Source organism: Limanda limanda, chromosome 15, assembly GCF_963576545.1.
Source record: "Limanda limanda chromosome 15, fLimLim1.1, whole genome shotgun sequence".
NCBI classification, from domain to species: Eukaryota; Metazoa; Chordata; class Actinopteri; order Pleuronectiformes; family Pleuronectidae; genus Limanda; species Limanda limanda.
This window is the reverse complement of record NC_083650.1, coordinates 5,998,023-6,016,619: the sequence shown is the minus strand read 5'-3', so window position 1 is coordinate 6,016,619 and position 18,597 is coordinate 5,998,023. Positions and strand designations below refer to the sequence as shown.

Sequence of the window (18,597 nt, the reverse complement as noted above, 5' to 3'; positions counted from 1 at the left end):
AATTTCCCATTCGTCTTCCACTTTTTCCATTCTCATCTACATCTACTTTTATCTATTTGCCCTGATTTACATTTTCCAGCCTCAACTCCTTTCAAATCAGCCATATTTCTACATGTACAGTAAACCTTTACTAAGAGCCTGCACATAATAGCCTCACTTTTATGGATGTGTTTTATGTGACGATTTTTTTTATCTTTTTGACACAGCGCTCAGTTTGGAAGAAGGCGCACATCAACGTGCATAAATATAGCTTTCTATTTTTGGGCCTATTTTATAATGTATATGAATATGAACAAAAGCTCTGTGTTGCAATTTAGCAAAAGACCTTTTGAGATAAGATTACACTTTACTGTCCAAAGTTTCTCCTGCTTCCCAAGATAAACAAAATATGTATAACAAAAAAACTGGACATTAATCTGTTTGGTATTTCAAAAGTGTAGTAAAATCAAGCCAATGTGAAATGTCTTAATTTTTGTCATTGTTTATGAGAGTTGCTACACAAGAAACAAGGGTTTACTCAAAGTTCATGGAACATAAGCAGCTCTGACTGATACACACAGAGCCGGATGTGTCCCCTGTCCCCTCTTTCCTTTCATCACACCCTCTTTAATACATCATCACTCATTTCTCTTCCATAGTTCCTCTCTGCATCTCTTCCTGAACCTCCAGTCTTATCCTCCTGATCATTCAGATGAAATGGTGCAGATGCGGGCACTGCCCGGCTACCTACGAGGCAACCATGGCACTGATGTGGTCACAAAGGGCAACATAGAGAAAGGGATGAATTGAAGACAAGAGAATAAAGGAGAACAAAGAGCAGCTTTCTGAAGTGTGAAAAAACGAAAAAGGATGATAAGATAAAGGGATGGATCAATCAGGAAAAAGAGAGTGTCAGAGGTAAAAGAGAGAAACGAGGGGGACTGAGGTTCTGTCATGTTTGATGAAAGCCTGTGCCTACTGGGCAGTGTGGAGTCACTGATGGTGCTACCCTCAACTTTGTGGGATGGCATAAAGTTGGCCAGATAGCACACACACACAGCACATGGAACGTGCAGTAAAGCATAACATATTTTAAAACCCCTAGTATGCTTTTCAGTATTTCAAGATAAATAGTCAGATGAGTAAGAGGTGGCTTTAGCATGCAAGGTGAATGGACAAGAAGAGATGAATCTGTATGAAGTGAAACGTGGACGGTGGATGGATGACAGAGGGCTGGTGCTCTCCCTCTCGCTCTGTCCTCCAGCCGTTCTGTGTGTATGTAGGCCAGTGTCCCAGGGCACACTTGGCTGAGGTGACAACAGTTGTACCCGACAGATTTGCCTCCATCTTGCCTGAGGTCTCCCAGTAAGCGATCTGTCTATATTCCATCCATTCCCAGCCCTGCAAGATGGGCAGATTACAGCTCTGCTTAATAATCCCGCTACTTTTAGTGCGTGATTTTCCACTGCTGAATTTATAGCTTGCACAAATTAACCTTTATGATAGTTCTGGTGCAAATGAGTTGATGCTTTCTAAGAGTTAGAGCAAGCAAGATATTCTCACTGGGGCTCATGGTATCATTTATCTCCTGCCAAAAAAACTGATGATAGAAGGATGGATGAAGAGTATCTAGACACTCAAAGTGAAAGAATACAAATCAATATCTCAATCTCAATATTGAAGATGAATTGGAGATGCTGTGCAGTTTCTATAATCATGAAATGTTGCACTGGCAATTAGCTTTGTGTGACAGCGATAGTTAAAGACCAGGATCATAAGAGGGTGAATGTAAACAACACAATTAGAGGGAATATATAGATCCGGCCTCCAACATGTAAGTGGATGGGACATGAACCAAACTATAAAGTCACAGATGTACAAACGGATAAGTCTGGTTTTAATTGGTTATTTGGTCCTTTAAAAACCAGGTGAAACATCAGAATTGACAGACTCACAAATCACATCCATAAAGATTGCAGCACCCACACCTGGGGTGTTTTAGCCTCATTTTTGTACAACCTCAGGAAGTAAAGACATGCCGTCCATCTTTATATACAGTCTTTGGTTAACGTGTGTACAAGATTGAAAAGAGGATGTTAAGTTGAGATATAAGAAAATGTTCCTGCTCAAGATGCCACATTTTTATAGATCTCGCCCTGCCTCCTGCTGCTATTTCTCAGATTTACAAAAAATGCACAATTACTGTCAACTATGTTAACACAAATAAACACACAATTAAAGACCAGCGACAGAAACATGCAGCTGTGAGAGAGACATTCAGACAGTGTGACAGAAAGACAAAAGGAACCAAAGGGTCAAAGAAACTGAAAGATAAAAAGCCTGAGCAGGTCTCGGCAGATTCAGCCAGAGAGGCAGCACGAGTGCCGGAGAGAGAGGTGAGAAGGCAGGATGAGAGAGAGGGTACTCCGACAGTGAGGAGAGAAGAACGCGGCAAGGTCTCGTCACCGGGCCAACGGGCCCACCACTGTCAACATCATGGCACTCTGCGATACACACACACACACAAACGCACGTGCACAAACACACACGGCTGGCCGACGGCCCTCCCAGCTGCCCTATCCGTAACTGTCTGATTAGTTGTGCTAAGCAGCCCCTCCCCTGCCAACCATGGTGCCATCTGCTACCCAACAACATGGCTGCCGACCAGACACGCAAACACACACACACGCAAACACAAAAATACACACAGCAAGACTCATACCTGGCACTGCCTTGCTGCTGTCACACAGAGACACACACATCAAACTTCAGAGACACAGGTGTAGCCCAGAGGTATCAACACTTAACATTAGCACAAAGGCATGCACGCAAACTCATCTAATTGCGCGCTCGCAAACGAGTCAACACACACACACACACTCACAACACAACACAACACAGGGCTCTTCAAGCATGTGCTCGCACACGCAGGGAAAGTCACACACACAGTTGCGGTAGAGGTTGTGTGCCTGACAGTGGTGAGGCTGTAATGCCAGGTAGGAAGAAGGATGGCGTGCGTGAGCGTTCGCTGGCAGCGCTCGAAGGTTCATTATGGCCCCCACCTCTCCTGAGTGACTGCAGCCCGCATGGCGCCCCGGCCCTTTTATTCCGGGCCGTGATTGGACAAGGGCTTCCCGCCGAGTTGGTTTGCAGCAGTTTTGTCGCGCCCAGATTTCACTCGCTGCTCAAAGCGAGCCTCTGGCGGGACGTGGCATCTGCTGCCTCACCTTCCTCATTTACACTTCTCCGCCCTCACACACACACACACAGTTTTGTTCACCGCCTTTCCAGACCTTGATATCACCGTGTACAACTGAGGGGGGTGGGGGGTGGGGGAGAGAGAGTGAGAGAACTAAGTGGAGGTACAGAGAGAGAGCAGCAGCGTGACATGTTTAATTGAGTTTGGGGAAGTCTGTGTTTAAGAAACACAGCGGTTGGTCTGGAGCTTCATCTGGCGGCAGCGTTTCTCGCTCCACTTCTTAGCATCTATCTTATATCAGGTCACAGTGGGGAGTGTGACTTTTAAAACTTAGGAACTCTATCTCTGCTTCTCAATCTGTATACATTCTTACCTGTTTGTTTCACCCAGCATTCTATTAATATTGATAAATGCACATCAACCCTCATCGCATACTGTTTTCTCTTAGTGACATTTTGCCCATTTTGTGCTGCCATGTTTATACCTTGTCTCTTATTCTGGGTGAAACAGTATTTAAGAATGCTGCTAAGATAGGCAGCACCTTTAAAATTGAGCGTGCAGTCGACAAGACTTGAATTTACATATTTGACCTAAAATACAATGAGATAAGATCTAATATTAACGGCTTGTCCACTGTTCTCTGAATGTTGAAAATGTTGTGTGATGTCAAAGATGAAAGTTGAAGGTCCATTGCCTGACAATTAAACTTTCAGCGGTTGTTCTCCTTGCTGGACCGTGCCTCCTTTCCTTCTATCTGACAGTTTCCCACACAATCTTTAATGGCGAACTGAAAGTGTTTTCCCGTGGCCTTCCTATACCCAATCCACTGAGGGTTTATCTCAAAGGTCACGGAAGCTTCAGACCAAGCCCATAACGCTTCCTCCACTTCTCGTGTCCACCGTTCTTGAGGCGCTGCCACTGAAACCGCCTGTGCAAGTTTCATTGCATCAGATCTGCCTGCCAACCTCACCAGCCTCCTGATCAAAGTCACTACCGGGGAGATTTTGGGCTGAAAGCATCTGCCGTTCATGCTATACAGACACAGATCACATTATATGGAGAGTCATGTTCAGGCATTTCCTGGCCCAGCGTTCTAGGTGAGAAAGTGAAGAAACTTATTCACTGACGGACTTTCAGCTCCAGGTCCGTCCGCAGCTCTAAGCGAGTGCCTTCACGAATAAGGATGCTTGATTTCACGGGGTTTACGGAACCGGTGCATGATTTGGGGCCTTGCAGACATTTGAATCATCCCAAACCCAAAGCTGGCACACAGGCCTCAACCAACCATGGATACACTAACGCACGCAAACACACATATCTGTCTATCCATGCCTATTTGTGCATGTGTTGAAGCAGAAGTTACGCTGGTCAGTATTCACTGTGGCCCCTTGGTTCTATGATCACAACATAGAGAAGAAAGAGATGAGGAAAAGAGAAAAGAAAGAAAGTGAAGAAAGACAGGAGCAAACAAACAAAACAAACTTGGTAAAGCCCACTGCTGGGCTGGGGCCGGGACTGGATTGTGTGTGTGTGTGTGTGTGTGTGTGTGTGTGTGTGTGCTGGTGGGTGTGTGTGTGGGTGTGTGTCAATGTGAACAGAGTGGCGGGGATTAGGACAGATCCTGGGCTGTCCAACTCACAGCTGGCTGATGATCCAATCCTGGAGCACAGCACAGCGCACCAGCCGCCATGGGACACATGGATGCCGTGCATGCATCTGTGCATGTGTGTGTGTTTGTGTGTATAGGCATGTGGATTCGACTGATGTGCATATCAGCGTGCACATTTGCCGGCATGCAGTTGTACAAACAAATATGAGTGTGTGTGTGTGTGTGTGTCAGTGTGTGTTTTCTCAGAAAGGAAGGTAGGGCTATCAGAAATCAAACAGAGGCTGTCTGTGCTTCATGTCCCCTGTTTGAAGATGGGCTGTGATCATTTGGGCCATGAGAGGAGCACAGAATGAAAGAGGGGAGTGAGCAAGTTGCAAAGAGACAATCAAAGAGCTGCCTCCGAAGGCTGGTCATACAAACGCCTTCCAGGCTCGCTACTGTGAATCTCACACTCTTGCTCTCTAAGAACACACGAAAACACACGGCTGCTCAAACCGACCCACTGCAAAATACAAAGACTCATGCGTGGCTCTGTAGTGAACAACAAGCGAGGGCAAACAGAGGCATGACCACGAGTAAACTACATGTAGAGTCCGCATAACCCCAGAGGGTCCACAGATGGACAGAGACAGAGCGGAAGAGGCAGAGGCAGACAGAGGGAGGGGACAATCGCTGGAGGTCTATTTGTGAAGGCTGGAGCCGCATGAAAAGCAATAGAGAACATTACAAGTGAGGGGAAAAAGTAGAATACCAAATAGAGTGAAAAAACGCAGTGCTGGCCTGAGGAGAGGAAAAAGGCTGTGACCAAATGTAAAAAGGTGTGTGTGTGTGTGTATGAAGCGCTCCAAATATGTCACGCTTCCAAGTTTTGTTTGATGCCCTCCTTCATCTGCATGTAGCTAAAAATACTGCTTATTATATGTTTTAACACTTTATATATTTTATATTTACAGATATGGCAGGAGAGATAGAAGAAGATGGATGAAACTTAAGAGGGACTGGGTAGGCAAAGTTTACTTTTCCTCCCATTCACAGAATAAAAAAGGTACAGCCATTCTTATAAATAAGAAACTTCCCTTCATCTTGGAACATGAAGAAAAGGACTCGGAGGGGAGATTTATTTTGATTAAGGGTTCGATTCTTGAACAACATATAACTATTCTCAATATTTATGCACCAAATATTGATTCACCCCATGTCGCAAATTATTTTGATGTTTAACCATCACTGCAAGGGCTTGGGCTTCCGAGCCGGCGATTCGAATTGTATAATGAACATTTCTCTGGATAAATCCTCCTCTGCAAACATGTCTAACCCGAGAGCGTCTGCTGTCCTTAAAAACTTATGCACAGATACCGGATTGATAGATATATGGCGACATTTAAATCCTAAAATGAGAGACTACACGTTTTATTCACATCCCCATAACTCGTATTCTAGACTAGACTATTTTTTTATTCCCAAAGACTTTTTACACTCTGTCCAGACTTGCTGTATAGACTCTATTGTCTTATCAGACCACGCTCCGGTACATCTATGCATTAACCCATTATTTAACATTCCTAGAACTCCCACGTGGAGATTCAACACGTCATTTTTAAATAGTGACTCTTTTTGCGTTTTTGTCCGGAACAACTTATCACAATTCTGACTCGACAATAAAAGCTCTCCACTGTCCTCTGCTACGATCTGGGATGCAGCTAAAGCCACTTGACGTGATTACCTTATATCCTACAGCTCTTATCAGAAAAAAGTTTTAGAGGAAAACAGAAAGAATCTTGAACAAGAATTGACTAGGCTGGAGCAGATACATAAGCAGTCACCTACTCTAGCAAACTTAAAGTCGCTGTTTGACTGAATTGCAGCCCAGACCTCCTCTGTTTTTTTCGTTTTAATATAGTGTTAAAAATCTCCCTTAGGCTCAGATTGTTCTAAATTCTGCTCCATTATCTCCATTCATGAACAATTATTGTGTCTGGCGCCTCTCTGTGAGGATAAGCCTTCAAATCTGGCTGTTCAAAGCAGTTATTAACCGCTTTTGCTCAATATGATGAATCAGTCAATATAGAGCTGGGGGTCTCAGAGATTTATTCCGATTAATTAAAAAGAATAACCCAAGAGTTAAATTCATAATATCAGTGAAGTACTTTTTCTACAATGGCATTTATATTTTTCTTTCTATCCACATTTAACCACATTTACACAACCCACATCCTAAACCCTTATGATTTTTTCACGATTATCTCTCCTAATAATTTATAACTTTGAATGTTCAAACTACAGAAATACTTTATCGGAGCATATCAGTTATATTAATGAGAGATGCCACTTTGACAAATGTGACAATTCAATTTAGTTTGAGGCTGAATATGCATTTGGGCTGAGCATTGTTTGCTCTTACTATTTTAACAAGATACCTTAATATACATCTCAACTGCTATTCCTAAATAAAACCTACACTTAAAGCAAAATTTGTTCTTTAAAAACAGGATAAAGACCTGCAGGCTATTTTTATCATCTTTAGCATTTAAGTTTATTTCAGCTCCTTGAAAGCTATTGCCTCCTATTTAAGTGTATCAATACATTTATTTACATTTATTACAACTGGATATTTGTTTCTTCTCATTTTGAACTGTAGGAAAAGAAATTACAAATTGAATAAGTATCAGAAGTGGCTTTCACTGCTAATAACCAATTGAATTTGAATGGCCACATGCTCGGCCAAGTCAACAGCTGTCAAACATCCCGTTTGCATCTGCGGACAGATAAAACTATGAACTCTCTCATGCACATACACTTGCACACATGGCAGTAAAATGGTTTAGTCCAGTGGCTCCTTTAGCACAGGTCAAAGTCATCATGTTGCCACATTAATATGCATGTCATTCTCCACAGCTGGCTGCAAAATATACACACACACAAACTCACGCGGCCCTTGCTTCATCCCTTAAACACACGACCGCCATGCAGCCAGCGTGTTCGCGCTGGCCAGCTGACAGAAAAACTCACTTAAACACAGATCAGAGCCAGGAGCAGCAGTGGACAAACGGCATTGGACACACCACCAGGCTGACAGACACATTAAAACAAGTACACAACCACACACACACACACTATCATGCCTCCTGCAGCCTTTAGCACCACAGGACACTGCTGCCACATCTGTGCCCATCTCAGACACCTTGGCTGTGGGCAGCAGGGGTGAGAGAGTGCCCTGGGCGGCTGGCATGGGCTGGCATGGCCCTGTGAGTGGATGGTGTGGAAGGGAATAGCAGCCAGTGGATGACAGGATGGATGGAGGGAATGAGAAGGAGGGAATACAGGAGGGCAGGAGAGGTTAGGAGATAATGGGAAATAGGGAATAAGGTAGGAGAGGATGAAACTGAGAAAGAAAAGGACGGTTGTGATAAACATGATGCTAAGGAATGACAGCTAAGTTATATGCTGCAGGTAGATAAGATAGAAAAATGTGCAAAGGGATTGATGGGACGGGTGAATGGCTAAAGGAACAGAAGGAGACAGGGAAAATGGGATGGAAAGAATCAGAAATAGAAAGAAAGAGGATGAGATAGAAGATGGAGGTGGGGGGGGGGGGGCAGCCGGTAGCGCCCGTCGTGAGATGGGTACAGGGCACTGGCAGGTGGCACTGAGGCCAGGCTGTCCAGTCACCATCAGCCACACTTTGCTGTGTGTGTGTATATATGTATGTGTTTATGTGTGTGCGCGCACCAGGGACAGAAGAAAGACTCAGGCGCCATTTTGGCTCTGCTGGAGCTGTTGCTGGGCTGGACACCGGCCTAGTGGCACAGCGCAAGCAGTGTGTGTGTGTTGCATTATGTTGTGGCATGCTTAACAGGATTAGAGGTGACCTGGTGAGGTCCAGTTGGTACCAGGACCAAGGCACAGCGGCAGGCATGTGTGTTTTTGTGTATGTGGTTTGTATAATAGGATTAGCTGTTACCTGGTGCGGTACAGTTGGTGTGCTGGTCTGAACTGGACTGGACTAGACTGGGCTGAGCTGGGCAGAAGCTGGGCAGAGGGGAGTGGCGAGTGTGTGTGTGTGTGGTGGCATGTATAATAGGATTAGGTCCTACCTGGTGAGGTTCAGCTGGCGCTGGGCATTTGCCAGCTGATCTGATAGGCTCAGGGCTTTGTCCTGCCATTGGCCCCCTTCCTTTTGGGCCACCCCCAGATTTATCCGACAACCAGCCAGCTCTGAGCTCAGCCCTTCCACTTCCTGTCCCGCAGAGATGGAGGAAAAACGGGAATAGAGGTGGGGAACAACAATCCACCTTATGCCCTCAAACACGCACAACGTCAAAGGCTGACTAAAACCTCACGTAAAGGTCAATGAGGACATCATGTTAAAATATTTGAGTAAATCATTTTACTGCATATGTTTTAGATTATTTGTAAAGAAAATTAATTATCTTGCTTAGGTAATGATTTCCACAGGACAACCTGGATAATTGATGCTTACAAATATTTGGGATAAACATGAAAGTTTGGATATAATATTTGAGGGCCTCTTGATAACGCATCTTAAACTTCAGGACAGCTTCCATCGACTGACTTAAAACTGATCATTTGCTAATATAAAACCAACTGTCCTGATACATCTGCAGACAGATATAAATGCAGAGGTACCTCTGCAGAGTTCGCCAGCTGCCTGATGTTCCTGCTCTTGAGGTTGCTGAGCTCTCTCTCTGCCTCCTCTTTCTTCCGCATGGCCTGGTTATGCTGGTATCGCAGGTCCGCAGACATCTAGAGATGAATATAAATACATATCACTTCCTGTCCGTTCCTTTCATCATTTGCAAATTTAATAGTAATTTTATTTTGGAAAAAGGTCCCTGAACTATATACAGAATGTAATAATACTGATCTATTCGGCTTTTTACCACAGTTATTATGCATTCATACACTGTGCTACCTTTATTTGTATTATTATAAATTATCATATATAAAAAAATAAAAGCACTTAATGGTATTGATATAAGTATGTGACCAATAAATAATAAATCAGGGTCCACTATGGAACAGAAACTAAACCTGATAGTGATCCGTTTTTTTCACAACACTCAAATTTGCTGAAATGCAACAGCTGAACATCAGCCTTTCAGTTAAAGCCAAATATCAGAAACTTATTTATGCATTATGTATGTTGAATTACTCCTCCCATAACGTTGTGAAAATAAATCTCAACATTGATGAAACTTTGCTACCATCCAGTGGATTTACAGGGGCATTACAAGTAGACAACACAAACTGCATCTTGAGAATCAGGGGTGATCTTAACCCCTGTTCCTTCTAAACGATAGCATTCATTTTAAGTTGCTGGTCTAGCAGCATTTCAACCTCTCACTTCAGACTTATTTTACTAAAATACTAAATGTCTAAATCTGAATGATGTTAATTCAAACTACTCAGTGGAAACTATGTGCAACCTAAGTTCCAACGACATCTAAGGATACATGTTGACTTTCTTGCACACACAATGTACCTTGACATTGTCTTTGTCCTGGTCAATAATGTGGCGACGAGCAGATTCAAGTTGATCGGTCAGCGACCTCTTCTCTCTTTGGGCTCTGCCCAGCTGCTCTTCTAGCTCTGCAACATGCTGGTGGAGGACACATGGTACACACAGTGGTATGTGCAACCTAAGTTCCAATGACATCTAAGGATACATGTTGACTTTCTTGCACACACAAACACAATGTAACTTGACTTTGTCCTGGTCAATAAAGTGGCGACGAGCAGATTCAAGTTGATCGGTCAGCGACCTCTTCTCTCTTTGGGCTCTGCCCAGCTGCTCTTCTAGCTCTGCAACATGCTGGTGGAGGACACATGGTACACACAGTGGTATGTGCAACCTAAGTTCCAACGACATATAAGGATACATGTTGACTTTCTTGCACACACAATGTACCTTGACATTGTCTTTGTCCTGGTCAATAATGTGGCGACGAGCAGATTCAAGTTGATCGGTCAGCGACCTCTTCTCTCTTTGGGCTCTGCCCAGCTGCCCTTCTAGCTTTGCAACATGCTGGTGGAGGACACATGGTACACATAGTGTTATGTGCAACCTAAGTTCCAATGACATCTAAGGATACATGTTGACTGAATTCTTCCTTTCACACACACTGTACCTTAGCATTTTCTGTTAAAAGATTAGCAATGTGGCACTTTGCTGTTTCCAGGTGTTGGGCCAGGAACAGCGCCTTCTTTTGGGCTCTGCACAGCTGGCCTTCTACCTCCGCAATACACTGGTGGAGGACACATGGTACACACAGTGTTATATTGATATCTCATTGAAAGAGTAATCTGTGTATTCATATATGTGATTGATAAATAAACCCAATAAAGTTCAACAAATGGTAAATATTTTGATTATTTGGATCAGTTATAAGGAACCATAACTGATTTAATGAGCAATTTGCAGTTTCACTGTACCGGCTGTGTGGACTTAGACTTGCATGGCTTAATCTTTGAGACAAGCTTATGCTACTATACTAATCCAATAACTAAAGTCTATTTAATACTTTGTTTAAACAATATAAGTATAGGGTTAACTGTCTTCTTTTTTCCATATTGAAGTACAGTTCAGTATTTCAAAGTAAGCTGAACTTTGAATTGGATTAACATCTTTCTTTCTCTATACACATAAGAAAATTAGTGGGTAGGATTTACTGTCTGTGCCAGCTCCTCTTTCTGAGTGCCTTCCTCTTTGGCCTGAGCCAGACTCTGCTTCAGGACGTTCACTTCTCCTTCCAGCTGTAGCCTCTGTTGAGCTAGACTCCTTAACACCTGCATGCACACAGCCAGAAACAAAAGGGTTGAAAGAGGTAACCACAGTAGGAAGAGGAAACATGTTTATAGGGCGACCTAAGAAGACTTTTTTGGTTATTGAAAGAGCTCTGCAAATAAAAAATGCTGTCTAAGCGAGCACAGCAGCAAAGGTGTGTGTTAGTGTGCTGACCTCTTGAACTTCATCTGGAACCCTCTCCCTTTTTTCGACCTTGGGAACATGAAAATGCATGATCAGCATTAAACACAACACAAGGGTATTTGTTTCTTTAATTAAACTGTCTTTGTACATGATGGTCGGCGGATGCTTCTGCATTTTCAGAGACACGCAAGGACACAAGCCCCTTTCGTGCTTGCGTGCACAATGTATATATACTACGGCTGAACGATTTTTTTTTCACCCACATCCCTTTATCCTTTGCAATCAGCTTGTGATAGTTTTGATGGGCAAGATTCTCTGGAGTCAGCTCTTCCACTCCCTGTCCCCGCAGAGATGGTTAGGTGAGCACAGCAGCAAAGGTGTGTGTTACTCTACTGACCTTTGCTTTGTCCAGATTTGCGTGGTCTCCCATCTCCTCCGCCTGTTGGACCTTGAGAACAGGAAAATGCATGATCACCAATAAACACAACGTAAGGGTATTTGTTTTTTTACATATTTTCTCAGTTGTTAACACACAAAAAGCAAAAATTCGGCACAATTTGCACAACATTCACTTCTGAAATTACACATCACCTTGTCAAAACACTACACACCATGTTCAGTTGTTGCACACACTTCTCAAGCAAAATCTCAAAGCATCAACCCACAACACACAAATACTCAAATCTCTAAACATTCAAGTCTGTTGAGTAATCAACAGCAATCAGGACTGCAGCATATAATTGCCTTCAGCCTCTGTTTTGTTTGATGAACAATGGAGAACATGGAAGATATCGACAACCAGAGAAGGAGAGGGGTAAGAGTGAGAGGAGGAGGAGGTAGAGGAGAAAGAGAAGGAAGAGGAGGTCAAGCAGGAGGAGGGAGAGGAAGAGGAGGCAGAGGAGGACGACGAGGTAGAGGAGGACAAGCAGCAGGAGGAGGGAGAGGAAGAGGAGGCAGAGGAGGTAGAGGAGTAGGAGGACAGAGACAAGTAAGAGGAGGACAAGGAGAAGGAGGAGAAAGAAGAAGGAGAATGGTCATCTCTAATGAGATTCGGGCCACTGTGGTAGACCATGTGCTCAACCATGGTTTGAGCATGAGGGAGGCTGGCCAGAGGGTCCAACCAAACCTCAGCCGCTTCACAGTTGCTGCCATCATAAGAACCTTCAGGATGGAGAACAGGTATGAAATCTATGTGCCTTGTGTACTGTAATACTGCATATCAATAGAATACAGTGTGCTCACAGTATTTATATTTTGCAGGGCTGAAAGAGAACCACACCGTGGCGGAAGAACACCCATTTTCACAGCTGAACAGGAGACTGAAATTGTAAATATGGTTCGTGAGAACAACGCCCTCACACTCAAACAAATAAAAACTAGGGTCCTGGCTGACCATGCTACATTTAGAAACGTCCAGACCGTCAGCCTCTTGAAATTGGATCGTATTCTTCACAAGAATGCCATGCGGATGAAGCAAGTGTACCGGGTCCCATTCGAACGGAACACAGACCGCATCAAGGAGTTACGGCGAGAGTTTGTGCTTGTAAGTACCAAACATTCAGCACTGACACATGCATGTATTGTACCTGTAATCCAATATTGTTCCTTTTCTACAGTGTCTGACTGTAGCCCACTGTGTTGACCTCTCTGTGTCCATACTGTAACTTGCATTCTCATGCTTTCTGTGTCAGCGGATCCAGGAGCAAGATAATGCATCTTCATTGATGAGGTGGGATTCAACCTGGTGAAGAGGAGGCGACGGGGCAGAAACGTCATTGGCCAGCGGGCCATTGTTGAGGTCCCCGGTCAGCGTGGTGGGAACATCACAATGTGTGCTGTAATGAATCACCATGGGATCTTGCACCGTCATGCCCACCTAGGGGCCTATAACACCTCGTCTTCCTGGATGGCCTGTACAACCTGCTGGTACCACCTGGCCAGATAGATGACCCACAGTGGATCGATCACGTGGTCATCTGGGACAATGTGAGCTTCCACCGGGCTGCTCAAGTGCGTCAGTGGTTCCAGGACCACCGACATTTTTCCGTTGTATACCTTCCATCTTATTCTCCTTTCCTGAATCCCATTGAGGAATTCTTTTCAGCTTGGAGGTGGAAGGTATATGAACGGAACCCACAGGACCGGGTCCCACTGCTCCAGGCCATGGAGGAGGCTTGTGGCGACGTGGATGAGGCCCTCTGGCCAGACAGGAACCGGAGGCGTGATGCCTAATTCATAATTCATACAGTACTGTAAACGCCGGTTTAACGCGGCACTCTTTCACGACGGTCCACGACGCAGAAAAGTTTGTTCAAAGAGTCCAAGGCGACACCAGCGACGCGTCCGAGCCGAAGGATAAGTAGGATAAATATAGGACGCTGCACTGCGATGCTACTGACCGGCGCTGTTTCACGCGGACAGAGGTAAACAAACACATGCTGTAATGAGGGAACGCTGGCCACAACGACTGATTGTTCAATGCAGCGTTCAATAACGTTAACACCTGTGAGATAATGTTGAATTTCTTGTTTAGTTTAAACGGGCTGTTCCTTAAGGAGTTTATAAGGTGTTGTGCTACTCCAATATACAAATACTAACTAATTTTGTTATTAATATTTTCACAATGGGACCATAGGTTGTTGGAATTATATTTTTTTTCTCACTATACAACACGGAGAGGCTGTTTTTAAATTTTGTATTTCATGTGTTCCTTCCACAACAGCTCCCTTATTTTTCGATAGCCTTCCTAAAGAAATGCCTATTTGGTAGGACAATATATATTTCTGTTCTTAAGAGAATCATTTAAATTGTTTGAATAATTAATAATTTGCCGGAGCATGCAGGAGAATAGCACTCTACATGCTATCACGCCACACTGCTCTTCACTACGAGGATCAGATATGTAAAATAACCGAAGCGCATAGTTACTTAAGGGGTTATATCAATGTATTTCATTCGGGGAAATGCATAGGGGACTTCAGGGTATCTCCATTATAAAGGTGGTGGGTTTTTTTGTGTTTTTTTTTTTTTCCCCTCTTTTTTCTTTTCATTACTGTTATTGCTATTTGCCTTGGTAGAATGTGTAGTATTTCCATCTCCCATAGGGTGCTCTGCTTCATAATTGATTTAATACTGAATAGTAGGTGAATCAGATATTAAGATCACATCCTGGAATGTCAGAGGGTTGAATAAGCTAATGAAATTAAAACAGTTACTAGGCAGGATTAGACTACTTAAATCTCAAATTATTTTTCTGCAGGAATCACATCTGACTGATATTAACAAAGTTAAAAAAAGATGACCTGGACAAACTTTTGCTGCCCCATTTAACTCCCAAGCCAGAGGCGTCATAATTTTGATCCACAAATCAATCCCATTCAGGATCAACCAGGAAATAATTGATCCAGCTGGCTGACATATTATTTTGCAGGGAACAATATTAGAAGTCCGAATTACGTTGGTCAACATTTATGGACCTAAAGAGGACAATCACTCTTTTTTTAGGAGTCTCTTTCTTACTTTATCGTCTATGCCTGGAAAATATGTAATTGGTGGTGACTATAACTGTGTGCTAGATCCCGTTAACGATCGCTCTTCAGGCATTGACAGCTCTCATACTCATACTAGAAAGCTCTTGCTACAGTCTATAGATGATCTTAACTTAATTGAGGTCTGGAGAAAGTTCCATCCCAGCAGAAAGGAGTATTCGTGTTGTTCAGCTACTCATAAAGCATCATCACGTATTGACTCATTTTTGATCTCCAAGAGTTTACCACGAATGTGGTTATGATAGTATATTTCTATCCGATCATGCTCCCATCTCTCTAACCCTTTATATACCAAGGCTTGCTCGATGTCCCCCTAGATGGCGCTTTCAAACCAAATGGCTGCAAGACTCCAAATTTGTTAAATTTCTTGGTGATAACATTGACATCTACTTCCAGTTGAATACAGATCAAACAAGTGCAAGTGTTAAATGGGAAGCATTTAAAGCTTACACTAGAGGCATGATGATAAACTATACAAGTTTTAAATCTAAGTCCCATTTTGAAGAACTAATCAATCTTGAGACTCAGATTAAAATGGTATCGTAATGTTATTGAAAGAGCTCTACAAATAAAAAATGCTGTTTAAGAGAGCACAGCAGCAAAGGTGTGTGTTACTGTACTGACCTTTGCTTTGTCCAGATTTGCGTGGTCTCCCATCTCCTCCGCCTGTTGGACCTTGAAAACAGGAAAATGCATGATCACCATTAAACACAACACAAGTGTATTTGTTTCTTTAATTAAACTGTTGTTGTACATGATGTTTTCTAATTTGATATTAAAAGGAACTACAACCACAAATCAGTAAGTGACTTTTTTTGGAATGTGTTGAAGGATGTATATGTAAAAATGAAATGAAGTTGACCAGACAAAACATGAAATATCTAATGATCATTCTGTCTGCAATGAAATACAAGTCAAATTAAATTTAGAAATTGCTGCTGCCTTTTTTTATTTGGATTTTCCATACCGTCCCAACTTTTTCTGAGTTGGCGTAGTAATACAAGCAGGTGATCATATTAAAAATGTACTCATTTAGAGCTTATGTTTATTAGATTATCAACACCTATTTATGCTAGTTGACATCCCCTTTAAATGCCTTTACAGTGCTGAACATGTACTACTATTTACTTACCTTAACAGCTTCCAGTAGCGCTTCCTCATTAATCAAATCTAATCAGCACACAGTTGAAAGGGCTGAAAATATAGACACACAGACACATATATGCATTGTGCACATACCTTGCAGAGTCTGACCTCAGCCTCTAGGCGCCGAATATAGTCTGATTGATTGTGAATCATTGGGACTAAATCCTGAAAGGCCTCGGACCGTCCCTCCTGTTGCACTGTCGTTAGTAATTGCAACAGGAGTTCTCCATCAGTGTTCAGCGGTTCCAGAACACTGTTCAAGTGCTGGATACTAAGGTTGGCACGCTCTGAAAGAAAAATACACACACACACTTGTCAATCTCTTACAGTGTAGTGTTTATGTGCCACATGACAGCTGAGTTGGCAAACTACCTTTTCAACTTACAAATTAGAATGAGAATAATAGACGCGGTGCACGGGCATAAATACTTGCCCATCACCCAACCAATATTTAAGCCTTTTTACTCAGCTTTAAAATAAAAGACTTGAATAACAAGCAAACAAAACATTATCTCAGACTATAACCAATATCAACCGAGCCAAAACGCTCTGCATCCTCCGCTGAAGTAAATGTTGTCGTCTTTCCATTATGCTCAACGCGCAGCTCAGCAGGGAAGTGGAATATGAAAACTACTCTCAACCCGTAACCGTACTTTAACTGGTGCAGTGCCCGTTCTGAACATTACTGTTTGGAATGGGCTGTATGCTTGACCTGCGGTAGTAATAATGGTAACTGCTTTCTTTCTGAAAGAGTAAAAGTGAACTGCAGTCGCTAAGCAGCAGCAATTTAAGACCTGCTGCTCGACTGAGACTTTGCGGCTGTGACAAAAAGAGCCATTTATTTTGTCTGTTTATTCAATTTACTAATATTTAAAGTAACTTCCTTGGGCCTAAACAACACAGCAAATGTGAAGCCAATAAGATGAATAAAGATATGTGAGCCACAGAGAGACAGACATTTCAATAATTAGCAGAGAGAAGAAGGTCATGCATGGTGGGCCCAACAAATGTTTAACCCCAAGGCCTCCTGGGAGTTTAATCCAGCCACGGATACTTTATAGCATCAGTTGTACTTTGCACATCATGACAACTTTGAATGTCTAATGTTTCTCCAGTTTTACACAAACACATTGACACAAATGTGCAGGGCATCTGACAAGAGTAGCTGTTTTTCTGCCTTCACTTGGTGCCCAACTTTTAATAACATTTATAAAGAAATGATAAGAAAATGTTAGCTGCTGTGTCATGAAGGATTATTTGTCTACATGGAAATGAGCTGGTTTATTTCTGACAGCAGAGTCAGCAACAGGTGGCAGTGGCACTTTATCTTCTGAATAACAGCAAACACACAACACTACAGCTCCCTCCAGGTATAACTGACATATTCACTGTTTTAGTCGCTGGCTTTAACACAACTAGGTGCATGCTTTTTACCATTTAGCTTCTTTTATGTATGAAGTACCTGAAGTTACCTCATGTGTCATATTCAAACTTACGTCTCAGTTGTTTCTGGTAGACAGGCAGCTGCTCAGGGTCATACTCCTCTACGTGGAACTTTTCCATTGCTGCATAAACTTTCCTTAATTCACGATAATTTACCAGCTAACCATGCTAAGCTAATCGCCCACAGTAAGGGCTAGCTCAAATCGTAGCAGGAGAGGCACTTCCGGTGGCAACAGAAACTTCCTTTGATGCCCCAATGAACAAATGAAGCTGTCATTCTTCGGGGGGGGGGCATCAAAGAAGACCGTCTTTGAAAGCTGTCTCTGGTGCGTGTGTGTGTGTGTGTGTGTGTGTGTGTGTGTGTGTGTGTGTGTGCGCGTGTGTGTGTGTGTGTGTGCGCGTGTGTGCGTGTGTGTGTGTCACAGGCAGCAGCTGAGACTGGAGTCTCGTGCAAAGACCTTATTGCAATAAGGTCTTTAATTGCTTTACTTTTTTAATTCTTCCATGGCTGCTTTTTGATTGGAAAAACTTAAATACTAATTAGTCGTATTTATAAACATCAAAATGATTATATGTAGAAAGAAAAGTATTTATATCCCCAATTAAAGTATCAAAAACTGAATCTCAAAATAGTTTGTCTTTCTTTGTTATTGTGTTGCCATGTGAAACCGGTTTGACAGACACTTGTCACCAGCTCCACCTTAAGAATATAAAGGTCATGGGA

General features: G+C 42.9%; 1 protein-coding gene across 1 annotated transcript in view; it reads right to left on the bottom strand.

Annotated features, from left to right (window-relative positions):
- The window catches only part of sdccag8 (SHH signaling and ciliogenesis regulator sdccag8), a 49,122-nt gene extending 31,118 nt beyond the window's left edge, over positions 1 to 18,004 (bottom strand). Inside the window, exons 1-12 of the mRNA XM_061087754.1 lie at positions 17,927 to 18,004; positions 16,524 to 16,717; positions 15,909 to 15,959; positions 12,134 to 12,184; positions 11,767 to 11,805; positions 11,478 to 11,594; positions 10,937 to 11,053; positions 10,717 to 10,833; positions 10,475 to 10,620; positions 10,291 to 10,420; positions 9,435 to 9,551; positions 8,882 to 9,024 (exon numbers count right to left, since the gene is read on the bottom strand). Of these exons, the coding sequence (XP_060943737.1) occupies positions 8,882 to 9,024; positions 9,435 to 9,551; positions 10,291 to 10,420; positions 10,475 to 10,620; positions 10,717 to 10,833; positions 10,937 to 11,053; positions 11,478 to 11,594; positions 11,767 to 11,805; positions 12,134 to 12,184; positions 15,909 to 15,959; positions 16,524 to 16,717; positions 17,927 to 17,993 (1,289 nt within the window). The 5' untranslated portion in view covers positions 17,994 to 18,004. The remainder of the gene's footprint in view (positions 1 to 8,881; positions 9,025 to 9,434; positions 9,552 to 10,290; positions 10,421 to 10,474; positions 10,621 to 10,716; positions 10,834 to 10,936; positions 11,054 to 11,477; positions 11,595 to 11,766; positions 11,806 to 12,133; positions 12,185 to 15,908; positions 15,960 to 16,523; positions 16,718 to 17,926) is intronic.
- Between the last annotated feature and the right edge of the window lie 593 nt (positions 18,005 to 18,597).